Here is a 24,115-nt window from a genome sequence, read left to right as displayed (position 1 = left end):
AGTCTGCCTGAATCTGAGGCTGAAAGTCAGAAATTGCAAAAGTTGCATGGTAACAGCCTGAATTGTGATGAGTATCCAGTCATGGTTTGCACTCTCTTACAACAGATATGTGCATTTCCAATAATGCCTACAAACGTAGTGTTAACCCCTACGATTTTCTCAGAAGCCATGGGAAGGTGACATTTTATGTCAAGTCCAGTTTCTGAAGTTTTAATATAACTTCAGCTTTCATTTTAAAAGAGGAAAAGTTCTAGGTTTTCATAGTTGCAAGTGTAATTTGAGATAGAAACTTTCAAAGGCTTTCCAACCTGAAGGTGCTATTTAAGAAAATGAGAAGGGGACCCCCTTCTTACCCTCCTCTGATGGTGGGACCTCTCTTCGATTCTGAGATGCCTGAGGTTGTCAGGCTGATAATAGATGTTGTTAAAGTGGCCACTTAGGCAGAAATAAGACATATTTCCATAGTTTAAGGGACATTTTACAGGAACACCGTTTTCTCTAGCAGATTTTTCGCGGTACTATACTTTTTAATAGTCTTTAGCCCTGCTATCCAATTATCCAAAACTTCAATTTCTTGTTTAAAATGGTACTTTTTGTCGCTTTCAGTATAATTCACTGTCTCTCTGATTTAAAATCAGTTTGTGAAAGTCTTTACCTGTAGAGATGACATAATTTTAAGGTCAGCTGTAACAATATTAACGGATTTCTTTAACCTATTGAAGTCTGTTTAAAAAGTAAAATATTCTTCTAACTGCTGTGTATGAGCTAGAAACTAATACATTTCACAAGTTTTTGAATGTGAAACATTACTTCATGTTCTTACACGATGCCAGAAGAGTACCTAAACTTTACAAAAATACAAACAGTTAACATCCATATTAGCATTTAATCAAGTTGAAATCTTTTAGGAGTAAATGTATTTTCTTTTTAAAAGGATATCTCATTTTAGAGAAATTGAACTCAGTGAAGATAATTTTGCTTGATGCCATTGAAATACAAAGTCAATGGTATGCATTTTAGATCTAATGCATATTACTGACAGAAGCCACTTCATATTTTTTTCTGCTTTCAAAGGATATTTTTTATGTTAGATAATAAAAACCATCATGGTCAAAGAATCAGCCACTTAGGTAATAATTTACCCCATAACTACGGAATTATGTCTAAATATCAGCAAATGTAAGATCATGCTATTCTTGAGTACAACACATTTTTAGCATATTATAGAAATAGCCATACATCACTCTGTAAGTCTGTTCCTCATCTCCATCTTTGTCATTCTTAACACACTCAAAACATGCATTTGAACTGTCTTCACCTGATGTACCAGAGCACCTTCTAATAAAAAAACACCTTTTAAGTTTCTTTTAATAGCACAGTATAAAAAATATTGTCACTACAAGACATTTCTATAAAACAAGACAGACAAAATAGGTCTTACAATTTTGAAACTTTAGTGACAAATAAGGAAAAGTAATTGAAAGCTTAACTTCAGAACTTTCAAGACAGGATTCTAAGTTACCTGTAAAATACATGTAACATATATTTTCCCAGCAATTACTGGTGAAAAAATACTCTAATTTTCTGTTAACTTGTGTATCCCAAAGTTGATGTTAGTACTGTGTTACGCAAATGATGACATATTATCAAAGTTCAAACCGTTTGATTTGTGCATGTTCTCTAAATTTTCAAATATTCTCGAAGGAGTTTCTTTGTTATATTGGAAATAAGGATTTAACTTTTCTTTCAGCTGTGCAATAATATATAATCACTGCATTTATTTTATATATCCATAGTTCTAATCCACATCAGCCAAAAACCCGCAAAGACACCCAAGCCCTTTTCAGTCTTTTTTAAAAAATCTTTTTTATCAATTGAAAGAGTAGTTAACATAAGCTTGGCAATAAACAAAAGTTGTCCTACCAAGCTGTATCCTCATAGCTCTGGGTGAATCTTGGAAAAACAATATTATGTAATTTGTTGTCAAAATCAACCTATCTGTGTGAATCACTATAGCTAATAATAATAATAATCTGGTGCATTTTTCATAATACTATGGACTACTTTTTTGCCCTTCAAATAACTGCATTGTTGTGTCCTATATTTTTATATCTCCTAGCAACAACAAAAAGTTTCAAAAAGTTTTATTTTTAGAAGTGTGCTAGAATTGTTTTTACAGTCCTTATATTTTCATGCTGTCTCACTGACAGTTCCCCATGAGCAACTGAGAAAACACTTCTGCATAAAGGGCAGTGATCTCTACCTGATTATTGCTATCTCTTGCAATACATATTGAGGTATATCTCATCTTGTTGGTGAAACATTGGCCTTGGGGTCAGTATCATGATCCCAGTCTCTGTACAGTTATAACTGAATTGACCTCATTTAGTTTATGATCATTATATCTGCTGTGTAATCTGCAGTTTACATGGCCCATGGATTCTAAATATTGTGTCCCATCGGGCTCATGATATAAGAACAGGGCAGACCATTTGTAGATAACAAAACAGACATTATAACAATGACATTTATACTGCCAAAGGCATTGCCTCCAGAGAACACATCCTGATCTGCAGGCCAAAAGGTGGAGAATGGCTGTCATTGACAGCGCTTGGCCCCTGCGGAGCAGACTGCCTGCATCTGTGTTGCATAATATGCTCTGCTTATATCCCAAAACATTGATATTTTGCTTTCTTTATATGAATCAACAAAACTGCCACAGTTCATCCAAGTCATAACATGATGCAGAGGGGTATATGTTGTATTTCTTGAGGCACTGCATGATGGCAGGGCCTGAAGGCAGCAAACCTGCTGAGGCAGTACTGGGAGATTGCGCAGGGAGCAATCTCATCCATGCTGTCTGTAGGGAATGGTCCCTGCAGGAAATCGTCTTCAAAACTTCCCCTGATTCTGTGTCAGAAGGACCTACCTGTCTCACCCTGAAAGAAAGCCCAGGAGCTAAGAGATACATGTAGAACCATAGCAAATCACAGATCTGGAACAAGCAAAGGAGCTTAAATTATTAAAGTATTGGTACACATGGGGTTATTTCAACTGCAGCTCCCTTGCTTAGACTACCTTTTTAAAAAAATATAGTTCAAATGTATTATTTTGATTTTAGTATCAGTGGAAGTTACATTTATACATGTGTGTTTGTAAATTTTTTTTATAAGGACATATTTAAGGATTTTTTTGTTTTAAACTCTTAAGATCTAATATGCAGAATGTTTCAAAAATTGGTCTTCAGTATACAAAGCTCATATGTCTTTCAGAATTTCCTTTGAAGGTATGAATATTCACAATAAAACTTTCAGTCATTCCTGCTTGATTGTCTCACTCTGGCAAAATACTTTCATCCAGTAAACAACCATCTCAAGACTTGAGAGTGAGGATCTCCTTCACCTTAATTCTTCTCTGAGACCCTTACCCAGTCTTTGTTCTGCTCTCATAAGACTCGTTGTTGAAGTTATTAGAGGGTAACTTCTGCTCTGGATTTTTATTAATGATTGCCAGACACAGAAAGAGTCAAACTGTCTTAAAAGATACTAGAATATAGAAGCAGTGGATAAGAGCTGTTTGTCCACTTTCTTTCTCTCCCCTCATCTCTGCCAGCCAGTGCAAAAGCATGGTCTTGTCTTATATAACATGACCATGACTGCACGGTCCTCTACATCCTTTGATGATCCTCAGCATCATCATTATCCTCTTTTCCTTTTGTTAGAAAAGAACTGGCAGCCTCCCCTCTGCTCTGAAAATTATGAATTATAATCAAATTTGAAGTGGAAGTGTTAATTATGTGCATTTGAATAAGGTCATTCTTTTCAGTATATTCATTTTCTTTACAAGAGACTTACTAAATATTTTATATTTGTTATTTCTGCACCTTCATCTAATTGTGAAATTATAGGAACTTCCAAGAACAATGATGAGATGATAATGAGATCAGTAAGAGATTACAAAGACTAAAGTTCTCATGCAGAGATACAATGAAATGCTCAGTGAAAATCACTGCAATTTGAGGAAATGGAGAGAACATCGGAACACATAGCCCTCTGCCCTTTTTCTCCAGGCAAACCACATTCCCTCAGATGATAGTTTTTAAGTGAAGAGTAAAGAGCTATCCAAATTATAAGTTGGTTTGAAAGAGTAATATTCAACCTGCACTGAGCAGAGGATTGGACTAGATGACCTCCAGAGGTCCCTTCCAACCTGAACTAGTCTATGATTCTATTAAAATGCTAACTCCACACATGGAAAATTCAGATTCTTTAACAAGTGTGTTTTGCTAGTGTCTCCTCTTGGGACTAGTTTCTACAGCTTTGCTGATCTTTGATAACACCTTTCGTACTGCTTTTGTAATTGTCCTAAAACTATATGCCATTCTTGTCATACCAGCACTAATCTGTGTAATATAAGAAGTCACGAGAAATCTGTGTTTATAAATTCCAGTTTATCAAACCCTTTTCCAGTGTTCCAGTGTTCAAGAATATGTCCTATGTGAAATAACCTAAATTGGCAGCTGCCTTTCCTACTTAAAAAAGTGTCTGGCACCAAATTATTCTGCAAGAGCTTTGCTTCTGTGTCAGGTAAAATGGAGTATGGGGTATAAGCACCTTTCCCATCAATTTGTATAGAACCCACTCAGCTTTGGGAAAGCCTACAAAAATGAATAGTCCTTGTAGCCTGCTTCGGTGGTATGACATTTAAGAACAAGTAAATACTGAACCTTGAAACGCAGGGATTTCAGCAGGACATTTCCTAAAAAAAGAGTTGCTCACAACTATTTGATATTTGCTATTTGATGTTCTGTAGTGGCATCAAGGAACTATTGAGAATGTATATTGTGCTTAGTAAAGTGGCACTGTAATCGTAGTGAAGGATTTGTCTTCTGCTTTTGATCATGATCACATATATAGCATTACACTTTATGTGCTGATTCCTTGATTATTCAAATAGGAACTTACTTGCAATTCTGGGAATTTTCATTGCAACATTTGTTTTATTTTTATATAAATCTGATATAAATATTTGTAGCTTTAATAATATTGAGGCTATATGTAGTAATGAGGTGAGAACTTCAGTGCTTATATAAAAAATTCAACTTCTTTTCATTAAGTATGAGAGTTTGTATTTTTTGCAAATTGATGCAGGTTGAATTGATCTTGGAGAAGCTATATTGATTTACTAGCTAAAAAGTTTCACCTGGGATTCTCTGTGTGTTTCATTATCATTCATGCGTAGTGGAATAAATGTTAGTTTTGAACTTTTGAGGATTTAAATTGGATAACCGCTGTATATTTTATGACTGGGCACAAAATTGTAGAATCAGGAATCATGGAATTGCATTTGGAAGGGACCTTTGGAGATTGTCTAGTACAACACCTTGCTCAAAACAAGATCAACTAAAGGAGGTTGCTGGAGGCCATGTCCAGTTGGGTTTTGAATGTCTCCAAGGATGAAGGCTCTGTAATTTCTCTGGCTGTGTCCTTTCACTGCGGAGTGCAGACCTGGACACAGCACTCCAGGCGTTTCTCACTACTGATGAATAGAGGGAAAAGATCCTAAGGAGACCCTCATGTATTTCTGCTGCTCTCACGGAGAGATCAATTCCTCTTCCTTGTCTTCTTGCCTAGTCCTTCCTAAAAAACCTGTATCCCTCCATTACCTGACTGCAGCAGACAGGTATCTCCTGTCCACATCACTCAACATTATTTGCTTGCCAGCCCATTCCAGTACTTTCTCACTTGCCCGTGTGTTTTCTTTTCCCTCCTCATTGCTCACAATTTAGTTCCTCAACAGTTTGGCCTCAGCCTATTAAAAAAGAAACTTTTGCCCCATGTGGTCAAATGGATCCTGTCTCTTGGTGGCAGACCTCCATTCTCAGAGAGGGTCCCATGGTTATAAAATCAAAGTATCTCTTGCCAATACCAGCTGTGCAACTGATTTTTGACCAGCAGGATCTGTGCACTCCTTGGCTTCTTCCTTCTTACTTTTAGAGTTGAGGAAATACCCACCTTGGCCTATTTATGTATCTTTTTAATTATTTATTTATTATTTTAAAATTTGTTCAATTTAATAAAAATATTTCTTAATGGACATTTTGTAAGTAAAATGCAAACATCTGTTTCCATCTGACAAGCAAGTAGGTGCTGGAAACATGTTATAAATGCCCATGTAAAACTAATTTGTAATTTGAGATCTATGCAGTAAAATAAAAACTGAGAGGGTTTTTTGTTGTGCTTTTTTATTTTTTATAATAGGACTTTGCTTCACAGAGAGACGTGGATTCTTTTGTCAGGGAGGAACATTTCATGCAATAATTGTTTTCTCCTGAGCAAAACTTTCTAATGAATCTTTAATCAATTTCCTCGTTAGAGCAGCTTTATACATAGAGGATTCTAATGAAGGTAAACACTGCTTTTGAGTAATCATCCAAGAACTTTAGCTGAGAAGCAAAGTATTAGCATCAAAATTCTGGAGAGCGTTATATATGTTGCAAATAGTGCCCTACTTCTGATTTAAAGACCATTTTGTTTTCTATGTGGTTGCACGTGCACAATACTTAAGAAAGGGAATAAGGCGGGGAGAGCAGTGATGCACCAACATACTGATGTTTTCTTCCAGCTGAGAACGGACAGCATGTTACTTTTTCTTTTTTCCTCCTGCCATTAGTTCAGGTGAAGAGGCCTGGACTTGGAAAGATATGGAGGTTTGTCCTTTTTATAAGTCTGAAATTCATATATGTAATAAGTCTGAATTTCATATGTGTAATATAGTGCTGTGATCTGAGCATAAACTGTGATTCTGAAGGAGAACTGCTTTTCTATTGAAAGATTCTATGTCAGAGGTGTGGGATACTGACGGTTGGCCATGGTCTCCAGTATGTTCATAATTCAATGCCACTGGGATCTCAAATTCTAAGGTATTCTTAGTATGTATAAATAGTGTCTTGTTAGACTTCTGCCATACACAAACCAAGTGAGGATCTGTTTCTCTATCTTCGAATCGTGCAGAGTCCTTAGATGAGTTGGGGAGTCAGGAAACACTGATGCTATATGCCCATATAGCTGAGAAAGCAGAGTGAAAGTAGAGTTTGGAGAACTGAGAAAACAGGTCAGTAGCTGCTTTGAAAATAAGTATCATTTTTTGGTTTCAAATGAAATGTGACTAACAGGCAAGATTGATCTTTCTGTCATGATTGTGTTTTGCTGCTGCTCTCTTTTCTCAACTAATGGATTTTTTCCCCCTTCATATTAACAGTGACATTTTAGTGGAGGCTTAGGAAAAGATTCATGTCCTATTAATCTTAAATTGTCTTATTCCTTAATAATAATTCGTGAAATTGTGGACCTTCATTCTTTTGAATAGCCTAGGCTTGAAAGGAAAAGGGAATGCCTTTAGAAGTGTATATATAAATATATATATGTACATTCATAAAGGAATACATGGTAGCAAAAAAGGAAAATGTGAAAACATATAATTTATTTACTTCTCTCCATCTGCGACTACTGTACCATCAGGATGGATTCCATTTCTGTGGTGGTGGTGGTGCTTACAGCTGGAACCTTCTAGAAAACTTTGATTAACAGGAGAATACTAACAGAATTTTCCTTGAGCCACAGCATGTACTGAGTAAAGATATAAAAGAATGTGTCAGTCCTGTGTGCCCTCAGAGCAGTTAGCACAGTTCCAAGGCAGAACTCATTTGTACTGTCAACTTACTGGCTATTTTCTCTCTTTTAGATAGGACTGTTTTCTTGTAACTAGTTGAGAAAGAGTAAATTTTGTAGCATTTGGAAACTCTGCTGTAACCTTTTCCTTTAAAGTGGCTTCACAGAACTTCTGAGGTAGATGCTGAGTTTGAGTTTACTCCAAATCTTTCTTAAAAGTCATGATACTATAGAATTAAGAAGTATAACTTTGTGGGGATGTCTTCCAATGCCAAGAAAATTCAGAGTTTGGGAGCAAAAGGAGCATTAGATTTGTTTCTGTAGCATGTTCTTCTGTGTGGGAGAAAAAAAAGAGGTTGATGAGAGAAGATTTGTAATTTTCCTTCAAAATGCTATTTTGTCAGGTGGAATATATTAACTGTCCTGGTTTGGGGTGAAATAGAGTTAATTTTCTTTCTAGTATCTGGAACAATACTGTGTTTTGGATTTAGCATGAGAATAATATTGATTACACACTGATGTTTTAGTTGTTGCTAAGTTGTGCTTACTCAGAATCAAGAGCTTTTAAGTTTCATGCTCTGCCAATGAGGAGCTGCATGAGAATCTGGGAGGGAGCATGGCCAGGACAGCTGACCCAAAGGCCAAGGAGATATTCCATACTGTATGGCATCATGCCCAGTATATAAACTAGGGCAGTTACCTGGAAAGGGCTGAGTGCTACTTGGGAATGGGCTGGGCATTGGTCAGCAGGTGGTGAGCAGCTGTATTGTGCATCATTGTTTTTTCTTGGGTTTTAATCCTCTTTCTGTCTCCTTTCCATACAGTTACTGTTGTTTTCATCATGATGATGATAATAATAACAACATTTTATCTAATTTCAATTATCAAATTAATTATTGATTTAATTAATTGATTACTGCTTAATTAACAATTAATTAAACTATTAAGTTATTTATTGTTCTTCTCTCAACCCACGAATTTTACCTTTTTCCAGTCTCCTCCCCATCCCACTGGAAGGAGGTAGAAAGAGGGATCAAGTGACTGTGTTGTACTTAATTGCTGGCTGGGGTTAAACCATGGAAATTAATAGAGAGATGTACCATTTAATTGTTTCATTTAATTGTTTCATATTTTATTTCACAGTCTTGGGTTTATTCTACACCCTTCCTTTATGGTACCAAACTTTAATATGACAAAAAGCGATTTGTCACATGACAACCAACTTCCATAACTGGAAGACTGCAAAGCTGCAAGATAAAATCTGACTGTCAAGGAGTAAGCTCATTATAACCCCTCATTAGCAACATTTAAAGAAAACCAGAAAAATACTGGCTAAGATACTGCTTTTTTACTTTATATTATTTATATTTTGAGTCTGGCAAAAACCTGTGAAAAATCTCTCATAAGGGACGAATGCTACATTTACACAGAGCCAAGAGAAAAGCTTTACAGTAGAAATTGTTCATTAACTCTGTGACTGCAAGTGTGGAAGAGCAGAAAGAATTAGATAACATTAATTTACGAAACAACAACAACAAAGCCAATGCACAGGATTGGTGTATAAACAGCTTTAACTGTATATATTAATTTCCAGTGGCTCTGAAAACAAATGGAAGATTACTGGGATAAGATTAACTGTAACAAATGCAAGGAAATGCATGAAGTGGTTAGAGAAGCTTTTTATAGTACAGCAGTTAAATCTAGTTAATTGTGTTTGATTTTTGTTTTCATAATTACTTCCATTGTTTTACTGAACTCCTGCTGAATGTCTGACATAGTTTAGCTGTCGTGCCGTAATTAAAAAAATAAACATATAGAAACTGAATACTAATGTGATTAGTGTTGTGTTACATGCTTTAATATATGTGCTGCTCATACTGGTTGAGAGCTGCTTCACGCTTAGCTGAGGAGATAATCCGTGATTTAAAACAAAGAAACAACTCTGATAAGTTAATGTAGTTAATGGAAACATTTGACTGTATGTGAAGGTAACAAAGGTAATTTTGTTCATATAAGGAGGTCATGAGCAAGGTCACATGTCATAAGAAGGTCAAGAGCAAGTCTTTGCAATGAGAAATCCAAATTATTTTAATTCCCACTGTGACCTGCACATAGGTATTGTCCAAGCTAGTAGCCTTTTGTAGCACTATGGGCAGTAGTCAGGGATGAGTTGGCTTGAGGTTGCAGCATTGTCTGTTGAACTGCTCCTGTGCAGTAGGTTTTATAAATCTTGAACTGCTGTATTGTAGAAGTGTAGAGCATCTGACATACTGACAGCAAGACATACATGCACGATGTACATTAAGGTAGCTTTTATGGGTACTACTGAATCAAATTTCTAAAATAAAGTTATATGATGCACTAGGAGCACAACTGAAGGCCAAGGTAGAGCAACGTCCTGCAATGCATGCACTTTTCTGTATCTGTTGCATGAGCAGAAAATCTGATTGTATCTTGAGGAGTGTAACTGAGACCGTGTTTTAAACTGCAAACACAACCCTTCCCTTTCACTCTGGGACTAATTTTGATCTCCCTTGCTTTGAGGTAAACCCAGTAAAGGTGGATAAAGTTGCAGATGCTCATTGGGGCTCCGTGAGATGTATCTGAAAATGCTAACACTGGCCAACAGATATAGAGGAAGCATGGACTATTTTTTGATCAGAGTATCACACCCAAGTCCTGTGCTTAAACGGGCCAGTTACTCTTTCATACTTTTTTTTCTTTCTGACATATTTCATGCTCTGTATTTCTGAGTATAAGTGCTCAGTTAGCACAGCCGTTGAGACCGGAAACTATCAGGAGGAACACTGCATGGGTTTGTGTAAATGAAGTGAACCATTTTGCAGTGTTTGCTATTACTGAAAAAATGAATATGCCTAACAATGTCACCCCCAAAGTAGCTTCATTATTACCCTGTACCATGAAACTGCCTTCTAATACCTTTTAGGCAGGTGACAGTCTGATTCAGTAGGATTGTGGCTTGAAAAACAGTGGATACTGTAGGAGCAGTCTAAAAGGCAACGGCAACCTCTTATGTCAGAAATGTGCTACCCTGTTTTGTGCTCAGCCCTGGCTCCAGCCAGTGGTTGTCAATTACTTTTTTTCTGTGCCAGATGCCAGTCTGGCACGTGTTGAATTGAAAGGAAAACCAAGAAAGAACTGCAATGTCTTCTTTCAATTTATTTTACCATGGCATATTAGGTAAAATTCTTTCTGTGTCAAACCAATAGTGAATACATGATTGAGTCCAGCTCTTCCTTTAAGCTAAGAATCTTCATTACCATTCATGGACTTTTTATATAATTGCTTGTATAGGGGCTGTGGATGATGCATCATCTAATTTGGAAAAAAGTACTCAGCAGGTGTGGTGATTTTATACACTAAAAATGAATATTTAAGACCCAAGGGAAGCTATTCACAACTTTGGGGAGGTGGGGAGATAGTAGAAGCTTCATTTAAAATAGTTTATGGCTCTTTTAAAGCTCTATTAAAAGAAGTATCTCAACATTTCCTAGGGTGATTCATCACAAGCTGACTTATCTGTTTAGGATTTTCCCAAATGTCTTTCTAGTTAGATAAAAGATGCACATGAATGTGCAAAATGATTTGTCTGTTTTGTCTGAATGATGACAGTTTGTAGAAAACTGAATTTGCCACATTCCTAGCTTTCCTTCATAGCTGAATTGGATGTTAAATGTTGCTCCTTATACCTTTTTGATTTGTTAGGGTACTTTACATTCATAGGGCAGAAAAGCTGGATTCCATCCTCCACATCAACCTGTTCAGAAACTTAACTTGCATGGATATTTAAAAGAATATATAGGAAAAATCAAATTATTTCTTAAATATGCCACCCCAGGATGAATTAATCCACTACCAGCGCTATAACCCCAGGCTTCAGAGTCTGGTTGTCATTACACCAAAAGCTTGTATCAGTGTACTTGTAGCAGCATGATTTCAGAAACATGTAGTGTTGACTCTTACTTTGTTAGCTGTGAGCCTTACAGTATCGTTGATAGGAGCAGTATGCAGCCAGAGTATGTTGCATTACAAGATGTGGCTGTTGGCCAATGACCAACGTTGGTTGGTATTTTCAAAAGTTTATTTTTCCGTGCACGGACTGATGTCAGTGGTGCATACCCTGTCACTAAAGGAAATAAATAAATAAATGAAAGAATTCCTACCTAACATAAGTGATTCTATGCACTTTATAACAGACATGCTTATAAACACAGAAGCCAGGGAAATTATCAGTGGTTTTCGAGTAGGCATGTGAAGGACTCTCTTCAGAGTAGTTGTACAAGATATGTGATATAAGGAAAAGAAATGAAATGTAATCATTATCCAAATACAGTGAATAAAGATAAGAGTTCTCCACAATTTATCTACCAAATGTGTGTCTCTGTCTAACACAGAGTAACTCTATTACCACAGTTGTTAATATTAAGTCTGTCCACATATTTTGTGCAAAATCTCTGTGGTGAGCCATTCATTGCATTGAAAAGCTGACACAATGGAATGCTTTTTGTGCTGGCTCTGGACAAATTATAGTCCATTTTATCAGTTCCAAGGTCAGAGTACTATCATGCCTCTTTAACTGTAGAGTAGTAAAGTGGGCGCTATTGAATGTTCAAGCAACATCTGTAAGTTTGCCTGGTTACTGCAGCCAGGTATCTCTAGTATCAGAGGGTTTTGTCTGAACCTATTTCTCTTGTCTCCAATTCTCATTTTTGCTGTAATTTAATCTCAGAGTTGACTTTCACTGCAATGTATTTGGAGCTGTAGAGCTCAGACATACTTTCAAGACGCACAGCAACCATTGTGAATATGTCACTGTAGCAATGCTTTCATTGCTTGTTTTGACTCTAGTGCTAGTTTAAGCATAAGTCAAAGGGCACTGTTATTAAACACCTTGTACTGCCAGAATCTGTGTTTTTTTCCCTATCATTTTTGTGGACCAGGTCTGTTTTTAGAATTGAAAAGCTTAAGCCCTTTCACACAAAACCTGAACTAGATTTTCATGGATTTAATATCTCTGTTTCCCTCTCCCACTTGTCTACTTCCTTTTCCTTCCCTTTCAAGCAAAACTGCAATCAATATGAAACATTATTTTTATGCCCTGCATGCCTGCACTGGTGTGGGAATATTCATTTTCCTGTGAATAAAAATCATCATATTATTTTGTCATTTTGGCCTCTCTGAAATGCAGAACAATTATTTCAAATTAAGATCAGAATTATTTTTTCCCTAATAAAAACAGTGGTACTCACTAGAACCTGCTTCTTTTCCAATGGCACACAGTCTAAAGCTCCTGATATCCCCTTTGTGAACAATGAAGTTTCCTTGCCCATTTTGCACTTTCTCTTCTCCCCTTTAATATAGCAGTTCATCAGCCTTGTTTTTTGATGAGCAAAGTGGGTCATTTTAATAACATCCCTCAACCCGCAAACTTTGTCTTTCCTTTTTTGGTTCACTCTCTTGAGTTCATGACCAGCTGTGCAGCCAGCTCATTGATTCAGTGGTGTGACTTTTGCTCTTTGGGAGCAGGTGAAGAAATATGGGTGCCTTTCTCTTATCTGCCCTGGAACCCCAGCACACATGGGCATCAAAGAAGCCATCATTTTCTTGTAGAGTAAAATGAGGGCAAAACCACAAATAAAGGTGATGTCTCTTGGTAAGATGGAGCTTAGTGTGTATTTAGGTGAGATGATGTGTTTCATTGACTTACTGACTTAGTCTGGCTTCTAAAACTTGCTTTATTATTAAGTAGTTGTGTATAACTTTGGGAAGGGTACTACCTTGCAATTGCAATAACCCTATTTTTAGCCTTGTTCTTTAACTCTTTTGGAACACTGGCATAGTCTATAACTTTCTGTAGAGAGATAAGCTGTTGAAATATTTTTCCTTTCCTTTTCAGGGAGTAATATGTGGGAGGCTGTGGACTATTTGCTTCCGACATAGGAACAACATTGGGCTTGGAATCTGCACTCCTGAGAGAATGCTGGGAATCTGCAGAGGGCGACGGAAATTCCTGGCTGCCTCTCTGACCGTCCTTTTTGTCCCAGCCATTACATGGATTTATCTGTTTGCTGGGAGTTTTGAAGGTAGGAGAGGAATAATGGCTGGGGAGGGGTGGTGGGCTGTTGAATGATTTGCATCTGGGCAGACAAATGCAGATCAGTCATCATTGATTTTATTTAAATAAATCTCGTTTGGCTTGTGTATGAAATAGTTCCCAAGGTGCAGGTTTCAACAAAGGGCCTTCCTTGCCATGTTCTCACTGATGAGACTGAGTAAATTACTGGCCACAATTATTTAATTTTCCACTCATCTCTGAACCTTGAAAAAGTACAACAAAACCCCTCCCACACTTTACTCATTTCTTCTCCGTATTTTCTAATTTTTAAATTAGATCTATCCTACACCCTGTAAGTTTTTACTTTTAGTTAAAGTTAACATCTCATTTCAGATGTACCAAACACAGAAAATCAATAAATACCTATATGAAATTTCTTTATATAAAATTAGTTTGAATCCGCATCCATGTGAGTGGCAGTGGGTTTCTATAGATGGAATATCTTTCTGTCCCTCTCTTTCTGGAGGTGGCAATCCTCCAGTTTATAGGTATATTGACTTGCAGCTATATAATGAGCACTTTTTATAATGAGACTTGGAATAATCACTACTTCTCCTTTTAAATTTCCTATCTGATGAAGTTTTTTTTCTGGCCTTACTGAAGTTCAGCAGTAATATTTCAGTTAGGTGAGGATTGAAGATTCTGTCTCTCCTGGTTTTTGTTACTTTGTAGCTTTCTTTGTTTATTTGTTTTGTTTGTTGTGGAGATGGAGCATTTTATGTTTGGCAATAGTAACTGTGTTATTTTGGCAAGAGTAAAAAAAAACTGTTCAGCCCCTGTAGTTATCTTAGCACGAGGAAAGGTGTTTCAACCTTTCAAAAACTGTTCAGATGCTATTTTACAGTCAGATAATTTTAAAAAGGCATTGTTTAAAATGTCAAGCTTCTTTCGTGTAACCTTGGCTGACAAATTTGTGCTTTGTTTTGAAACAAAATGGGTTTCCAAGTTAAATTACAAGTAAGAACATGTAAAGATTTTGAGTATATATTACATACACTTCTGAATTAGTTACATGCCAGGTACAAATGTTGGTTTATGCAAATTTATTTGATTATTAAAATTCTACCTTAATATGCAGTAACACTATGAGCTTATTCTAGAATGAAACACTTATGGAATTCATGTTAAATTGGAAATATAAGGAGTCCTGGCTGCGTACTTGAAAACTAATGATCTGGGAGGCAGAACAGTACTGACTTTGTTTGATTTTTAAAAGCTGAGCAAATGCAGGCCTCACCTTTTTGCTTTTGGAAGAATATTATGCTGCCTTGTGGTAATGACTATTTTAATTGTGTCCACAGTTGATAATGCCATGGTGTTTTAAATTCCTCTGTGTGCAGAATCCTTTGTTTTTACAGAGAACTCAATACAAATCTTGAAATTTGCTGCTACATGGTATTTGAAGTGACTTAAAGCTCTCAGTGTGAATTAATCTTAAATGCAAACCAGGGAGCAAAACCTATTACCTATTACAAAGCCTTGCCTGGAAAAGGGCTGGAAATTATATAGTTAGTAACTCTTTCAGTTACTTTTCTGTATCTGTTTTCTTTTTCTTTTTGGATGGGGCATTATTTAATCTTCATTGTTTGACAACTAAGGTCGCTTAGATATTTATTTAACCTCCTAATAGCTAGCATTTTCCTTAACTTGTAGATATTATGGGCAACGAGTTAAAGCCATTTTCTTATTTTATATAATTTCTTGTTTTGCTCTCCACAATGGTTCACACAATTTACTTGTATTTTGAGCTCTCCATGGAGGTTGTAGTGAGGGGGGGGTGGCTTTATTCTCCCAGGTGACAAGGAACAGAACAAGAGGAAATGGCCTCAAGTCACACCTGAGGAGGTTTAGATTGGATATTAGGAAAAATTTCTTCATGGAAAGGGTTGATGAGCACTGGAACACTCTGCCCAGGGAAGTGGTTGTGTCACTGTCCCTGGAGGTATTTAAAAGAGGTGTAGATGTGGCACTTAGGGGCATGGTTTAGTGGTGGACTTGGCAGTGCTAGGTGAATGGTTGGACTCGATGATCTTAGAGGTCTTTTCCAGTTGTATCATTCTGTGATTCTATATAGTTGAGAAAAAATTTGTCTCTCAACATCATTATACCTTGATTTGAAACCAACAGAAGTGGAGAGTTTTCTCTGTCTTCTGGCATTAGTTTCTTTGGTTAATCACAGTGCTAGAATTTTTCTTTTCTGTTCATCTGGTTTTAGGTTTGAGCAAATGGTTCTTTTTAAACTTTTCTCCACTAAATTAAAGAAATCATCAGTACCTGGTGTCTTCACCAGGTAGACTCACTTAGTTATTCAGTCTGTAAGGGGCCTCGGGAGTCCTCTCGTTAAACTGCTCAAATCAGTGTGAGTTTTGGGGTCAGGCAAGATTTCTTAGGCCTTTATTCAGTTGCGTCTTCAAAATCTCCAAGGAGAGAGACTTCAGGGCCTCCCTGAGCAACTTGGGCCACTGCTTGACTGCCCTCAAGTGGAAGAGTTTCTCCTCCTATATGTAGTTTGAACCTCCCTTGCTTCAATTTATGTCTGATGTCACACATCCCCTTGCCACGTATCAATGTGAAGAGTCTGGTTCTGTCTTTTTGCAACTTGCTTGTAGGTACTAGGGGGCTGCTGATAAGACCCACAGAGCCTTCTCTTTTTCAAGCTGAACAAGCTCAGTGCAAGAACTTCAGCCTTTGTACAACTTCATAGCCCTATTCTGGACTTCATCAATGTTGTTCTGTTTGGGACCCCAAACTGGAGTTATTCATTTACCATAGCATGGTAGTGGGATCACATTTAGAAACCCTTTGAAAGCTTTCTTAGTGAATCTGTAATATAAAATATGCCTCAGTGCAGTCAATTTCCATGTTTTGCTTTTGAAATAGTTTGCAATTCCTGAAGACAGAATTTTGTTTTATTTTGTGTCTTCTTCTCTTGTCAGCAAGTACAGGTCAGCCTGCTACTTCACAGTTGTTACTCAGGCACTGCCAGTAAGACCATTCCCTTAGAATACTCACTGGAGGTGGTATTACCCAAGCTGTGACAGCAGCAGCTACTAAAAGCCTCATTAATCATGTATAAATGTCTATTAAGGTTATGAACTAGAATATTAAACATGGTATTGAATATTGTATAGCCTTTGAACATACCTGGTTACTGTTATTGTTTTTAATAATGCACAAGGACGGCATAATTTTAGTTATCAGTTACTTTGAATGGGAAAGCTAATTGTTCCAACACTCTTAGATTACATTCAAAAGACAAAGTAATAGAGTAGGAAGGGTGAAGTGCATTTAAAACAGGGAGAAGAAATAATCAAATAATACATGATGAATTTTCATTAGAAAGAAAATAGCAATTTCACTAACCAGCAGTAGCTTCATAAATAGCTTCATTTTCCAAGCTATATATGCAGCACTTTCCTATCCCCTTTATTATGAATGTCATGTAAAATGGAGATTTGGAACTGTAATTTGACTATGCTTTCTAGATTACTGATTCCTCAAAAAAAAAAAAAAAAGAGTCCACTGTGCCTTTGTGCCCTCAGCAGATTTCCAGTCACCTCCGTTTTGACAGGATGAAAATACACTTGAGTTACCAGTCTCTGCGTGGTGGATCCACTTGAGGTTGAAAATCCTAGACTATGTGTGTAGGGCTCCTGTGTAGAACATACTTCACAGGAAAGGAAGAGCCAGTGATGTAGCTTTAAAATGAAAAATTGAAAAGTTGTGTGAGATCATGCAGGGAGTCTGTGAGAGAGCTGTTGACTCTTTTTCTTTAACTGCCTGGGGTAACACTTTAAAAAATAGAGCCTGACTTCTATCCTGGGACTTGCTTTCCTTGATTGTCCTCTTTTCACTCCCGTGTTGGGTGACTATGACTCTCTGGCAATTCATTTTAGTCAAAGTCATCTGTAGAGACACGATTGAAGCCAGAGTTGGGCAAACACCTCATCAAATACAATAAAATAAATTGAAGGAAGGCTGCAAATACTCATCTTAGTATTTAAATGGATTCACTTTGATACTGTTCACACTCTTTTTGAGTATGTTTCCATAAATATTCTAGTGAATATGTTAATTGGGAAGACTGTCTACAGAAACAATGAATATCCAATTTTAATATTCATGGGAAGTAGATTTTGAAATCATATTTGTGAATACTTGAATCAGAAAACTGATTCTGGGAGTTCAGCTTTATCCAGTTAAGTGCCAAAAGTTTATCACATGGTCTATGTGCATGATGAAAACTGCCTGAATTTTTAATGCTTGCAATAAGTTAGTCATAGGAAGAGGCAAACAAATAATTAATTACTAAAATGTCTATCAGACACTTGCAACTGATGAACAAACATCAGAAAATAATCTCTTTACAGATAATGTAATCAGAAAGGAGCAAATACTAGAATTGCTTTTTTTATTATGTTTCCTTCAGTGGGCCTGAATTTATCTGGTATGTGTCTCAACAGGATTAAAGAAGAAAACTTAATCCAGTGTCTATTTAAAATAGAAGTTTCAAATTCTGTATTGATCCTGTCTTTTTAATAAAGTTCTGAGAAAAAAGCCCTGAAAAGGGTGCCTCTGTATATAGTAAGGTTGTTACTGTGATGGGTGCCTAGGCAGGTTTACAGGCAGTGTATTTTAGTTAAGACTGGCTATCTCTAGTTAAAATAGAAACCCCTTCATATCCATTCTGGAGTAAATGATAGTGGTCTATTCCTGTCTTGTTATTTTTTTTTTTAAGGACATAGAAAATTGTCACTTAAGCACCTCTATGTCTACTGCAATCACTATACCTTCTTAAATACATTTGGAGATCCTACAAGAATAAAATCAATCATGATAGTAAAGACCTCAGACATATGTGAAGTTCTGTTTGCTTTATCTTGGAAAACTTGTCCTATGAAACCCTTGTGATTTGGTTATACAGAATACTGCTGAAGTTTGGTTGAAGGATGCTGAAGGACCAGAAGGTCCATGCTATGAAAGCTGAATCTTGTTCTCTGCTCATCATCTTTAACTTGCAATTCGGTGTTCCCACATTTATTTTGTTTTACAGACTTGAGAAGCCTTATCTGTCCATCATCTAACAATATAAAATTAATAAGTGAATAAGAAAAATACTTTTTCTCCCCATTATATAAATAGACAGTCTGCCTGTGAGCAGTAACAGGAAATTTGAAGTAGTTCCTGCAGCAAAACAAGAATGGCCTTAAGCCAGGAATTTCAGCCAAAATACAACTTGTTCATGAGAAGCTTATGGAGGTCAAATTGTGGAGTTAGTGAGTAGCATGGATTCTTTTTTTTTTTCCCCCTCAACCACTCTTTCAATTAAACTAAATACTTACAATGCTGCAATACACTTTTGTCCTTAACTATTAAGGTCCACTATAGCTCAGCACTTAAATGCTGAAGTCAGTGCTGTTTGTTCTTCAGCTTGTCAGGAGTTTATATCCTTAAACCAAGATGCTATCATCTCAGGAAAAGCCATGAATCTTGCAGTGGACACTTCTTTAGTCAGTGTGCTGTGCCAAATAAAAGCAACTCCACCTTGGTTTTTTTGCATTGCTGTACAGGGGACACACGTTCTCTTTTGACACTCATCTTTTTAAGTACATGCTTATCCTTTCATGAAAGTAAAGGAAGCTGTAGGGTTACCTGCTTGCCTCTCTATACAATCTCTTGATTGGATGGAATATTTCTTTGTTTCTAAACACCAGTTTTCTCTTGACTTTCTTCTTCTAGTCAGCTCTTAATTTTTCATTTCTGGCAGAAACATAAAGGTCAGAATGAAAAGGAATTCTTTGAGCAGGAATAAGGGGCCAGCTTCTTTAGAACAGCAGCTTACTCTGAATATTATCTGTGGGATTTCTCGAGGTTTTGGTTTCATCTTTGTCTTCCTCAATCTTTGAACAAACTTTTTGGAAAAATGCTGTCTATAAAAGTTGCTTTACACAAAGGTGAAAAAAATTTCTCCCAAGAAGAAGGGACATTGGATGCCCAAATTCTGTTAAGGCTGTGTGGAAGACTAACAGTAGGAGAGCTATTTCCTGATTATTCTTCCTTCTTTGTTACAAAGATAGGTACTTACTGACTTCATAGTCAAAACATATTTTTCTGTAGAAAAACAGAAAAGCAAGATGAGCTTAAATGTCTTTTTCTTAAAAAAACCCAAGAAGTACTGCTTGGCTTTTTGAAACAAAATGTGCAGTATAAGTAGACCAGAACTCCTTTGAGTGCTGGAACTAATGTAGCCTGACTTGATGTGATTGATGTCATGCAGCTGATTGATGTTGAAGTTGCTTTTCCTACAATTAGGGCATTTATAAAATCTAGCTCCCATATGGATCTCCTGGTACCTAAATAAATCTTGAGCTCATGCTGCAGTATATTTCTCAATGGTAGAATGTATAGCATCTCTCATCTCTCTCTCTGTGTTCCTGGCAACTGTAGAAGCTTCATTACCACTAACTTCTTTCCCTCTAACAAAGTAATTTGAAATTAATCAATGAGCTTTGGGGGCAAACAGACAAGCTGGTCAACAAATGTATATGCATAGGATGAGAAAGTACCCGAAATAGAGATATTTTAAAAAACTGAAATGAAAATTTAGTTTTTGATTCTCAGAACAATTGACTTAGGCTGTTTGATTTTTGTGGAGTTTTTGTTTTTTAAACGTGTGGGGTTTTTTTCGGGTCAGGAAAAAGTTTGAAATCAAAATCTTTCTTGTTAGACAGCAAATCGAATCTCTAGTGCTTTCCAGTACTTTTGAAACTTATATTTGGGACATTTATTTAAATGTGTATAATACCAGCAAGAGAAGGAGTCAAGTTAAAAATAGATTCAAAGAAGTAATTCAAATTCATCATGTATGGTCAGTCTTATGTCCTGCAGATAATGCTCTGGCATGGATTAGCAAAAGCAATTGATTGGGAAAGTTAATATCCTGTTATTGGATGGACATGATTTAGGTATGCTTGGCTTAAGAATACCAGTATCTTCAACATATCTCTTTTATTCCCTCCTTATGCTTTTCAAACATTTTTTCAGACATGGTAGCCATTAAATTGTTCAGCTGAGTAATTATTTCCTCCCCTTGAGGTTTTACCTCTCTTGTGTTGCTTTGTTATTCTTGTTTTTAGACTTGAAAGAGGGTTTTTTAAAAGTATCTAGATATCCTTGGACAATTGAGTGAAATGCACAGCTAACTTCAAAAACGTGAGCTGACAGCAGTCATCCTCATTCACTCAACTTTGTAAATACCAATGATAAGTGGAAAACTTGACCTGAAGACTGATGTTTTTAGCCTGAGATTCTCTTTCAGTTTAACCATGTTCAAGCCATTTGAGCTATTTTGCTGTAATAATTTTTTCTTAACCTGTGGCATGACTGTCCTTCTCTAGAGTTCTGTGAAACTGGCAAAACTTAGGATGTAAACATCAAGGTTTTAAATCTCCTTTTTTCCCCTTATAATTCTGTTTACCTTTGAAATTGCTAAATTCCAGAGTTTTCAGAGATCAGTAAATAGGAGGGAAGAACTGAAAGTAGTGAAGTTAAAATTACAAAAAATATTATAGAATCATCACATTTTCCTAAGTTAAATTCATAGTCCAAAGGAGAATTTGCTTCTGTTTGGTATATTTACTTTAAAAAAAATTATAGGCCTAGTTAAAATATTTTACTGACTCCATAAAGTATTTCCTAATGAGATACTTTTTCCACTAAACTTGTAATAATGGGTCTATACCTAACTTAAAGAAGAGGTGTGTGATCTGCTCTCTGCATACTGCTTCCCAAATTCTCTAGATGCCCAGTGAAATCATCACCAGTGGATGCTTTCAAACACCTGGAATAGCTTACCAGCTTGGATTTATTCATCTTCAATTGAAAACCAAAAGCTTGTATCTACAAAATAAACTGAAGATGTGATTGTAGTACAGTCAGACCTGCATGTGTTGGCTGTAATTGAGCAAGCACAGTTACTATTAGGGGTAGAAGAAACGTGGGCAGCTTGTGTGCTGTTTTCTAGTCAGTGAAACCTGGGCCCCTACTTCTTCAAAGTGATTATTGTTCTTCCTAAACAGATTAAAAGCAGTGGAGTTATGGCTGTTGGTGCTACAATAGCATCTTCGTTTGGCTCTCTAAACACAGGATTGAGGTTGTCATGGTGTAGTTTAATATCAAAGGATATTGCATACCATTCATGTAATATATAGAGGATTATTTCTGGAGCTGAAATAAAGCCATAGCTAATAAGATAGAATTATTCTTATATGCTGGAAAGCTCTTGAAGAAATTGCTGGAATAAAAAATATGAAAGAGATATCTGTTTATTATGTGATTAAGTAGTTGTGTTTCTTTCCACTATTTTCTTCCTTACCAATTTTTCCTATTTTATTAATCTTTCATTGTTTAATGTCAGTAATTCTCTCCTAGAGTAGTTGCAGCAGTCTTTTGTTTAATCTGTGTTTCAAAATAGACCTTGCAGACAAATTTGTCAATTCATCTCAAAATCACACAGAACAGTTACTGATTTTTTATCAGCTTCTGCAGATTTGTAGATTTTTACCATCAGATTGACTGTTAACAATCAGTGTCTCTAGCATCTTGCATAGTGCAGGCTGTATTTTATTGTAGAGTTGATACCAGTGCTGGCTGGTAATTCTTGCATTCTAGATACACCAAAGCTTTTCTTCCTGCCAGATTTCTGAACTTGATTTTAAAGCTGGTGGAGGATTCTAGCACATCTGTGAATAAATTATTCCACCTTGTTAAAAAATACATGCTTTAATCCTTGTTCAGATATTTCTAGCTTCAAGGTAGGAAGTGAAAGATGAGAAGTAGATGAGGAAAAAAAATAATAAAAAAGGGTCATTTTAACAGTTTCAGTTTCATGTAAAATAAGCGGCCATGATTATGAGATATTGCAGTACATGAAGTGTACTGCAAGAAATATCACCTTGAGAACTGTAGATGAGAGTGCTACAGTTACGACGACATATAGCTGTTTAAAAAAAGAGATAAATTTATAGGATAATTTCTAACCTTCCCATAGCTAATAGAAGCTAGTTATCACAATGATCAGTTGCCATCCTAGTCCAGAAAAACTAATTTCCCAAGCAAAATATTTGGTTTTGGCTCCAGGTTACTGTACCTTTTCAGTTGTGAAAAATAACCCTTCAGAAAGGATGAAATTACAGTTTCAGCTGCAGGTTAAGAATGTTTATTAAATTTAAGAAAAAATACTTATTTGAGCACTAATTTGGCAACCAGTTATTCATGAGATCAACACTTACAGACTTATATTTTATCAATATTGTTATCTTGATTCTGCAGATGAAACATAAAATCAGTGTACAGTGTTTACAAGTTACCTTCACAGCATTAACAAGTGGAAGATTTCTCATCCATTTTTTTCATAGCATTAAGACATTCAGCATTCTAGAATTGTATTGAAATCATACTGCCATGTTACAACCTGCCCCTAAAGGTGAAGATGACTCAGGTTCTTGTTAATAGATGCCTTGGGGTGGATTAGAGTGAAACAATACTGACTGATCGGTGTTTATAAATATAAATATGTAGGGCTTATTTTAGAACAATTTGGTTGCAATGGAAAGGAAATATGTAGCCATTTTTGTTATTATTATCTGTAGTAATATAACAATATAAAAGTATGGAGATATCACTTCAGAAAATATATAAGGAAAAGAACAAAGATAGAAAGGATAAGAGTAGACAGTGGAGAAGAAAGATATCACCACCTGTGGATCCAGCGATGAGACTTGATTGTTGCAATTTTGGTGCCCGTTAGTTGAAGTGATGGTCACAGTCTTGATCCGTCAGGGGTGGGGGAAGCCCATGAAACACAAAGTCCAGTGGGTCAATATACCCTTAGGTTGAGATGGAATAAATACCCAGGCACCTCCCCTGACAGGGGCGTTTTACACTGTGTGACGCAACACTGTGGATCTCTTGCAACACTGGATCATGTGCAGTCCTCTGGTGGAAGGCCCCAGAAATGAGTCTGGGTGCACTTTGGGGGATCTTTCATGGTTTATGACACCTTCTGAGACATGACAGCTGCCTCTCACATCAGTGTGGTTGAGCCAGCTATGCCCCATCAGAAGGAGCCTATGTTTGAATGTCTTGATATCTCCCCTGGGGGGGGAGGGTGGAGTTTTCACACCTGAGCTGGTTGTGTAGGGGAAAAAAGCATTATCCTGCCTCCCCAGGGTCTGCTTCTTACTGGCCTTCTCCCTTATCTTGCTCAAAACCCAGCTTGTAGCCTCTGGTGGTGGGTGTGCACCCCCTC

The 24,115-nt window shown here is 36.6% G+C and overlaps 1 protein-coding gene across 6 annotated transcripts in view; it reads left to right on the top strand.

Annotated features, from left to right (window-relative positions):
- LARGE1 (LARGE xylosyl- and glucuronyltransferase 1) overlaps window positions 1–24,115 on the top strand; it is a 276,280-nt gene that overhangs the window by 71,306 nt on the left and 180,859 nt on the right. For all 6 annotated transcript variants that reach the window (XM_027657560.1, XM_027657595.1, XM_027657578.1 and 3 more), the window contains one exon: window positions 13,588–13,774. In XM_027657560.1, coding sequence (XP_027513361.1) covers window positions 13,669–13,774 — 106 coding nt within the window. In that variant the 5' untranslated portion in view covers window positions 13,588–13,668. The remainder of the gene's footprint in view (window positions 1–13,587; window positions 13,775–24,115) is intronic.

Source organism: Corapipo altera, unplaced genomic scaffold, assembly GCF_003945725.1.
Source record: "Corapipo altera isolate COAL_440 unplaced genomic scaffold, ASM394572v1 1, whole genome shotgun sequence".
Lineage (NCBI taxonomy): Eukaryota > Metazoa > Chordata > Aves > Passeriformes > Pipridae > Corapipo > Corapipo altera.
The sequence above is the reverse complement of the archived record's forward strand: the minus strand, read 5'-3'. Positions and strand labels throughout refer to the sequence as shown.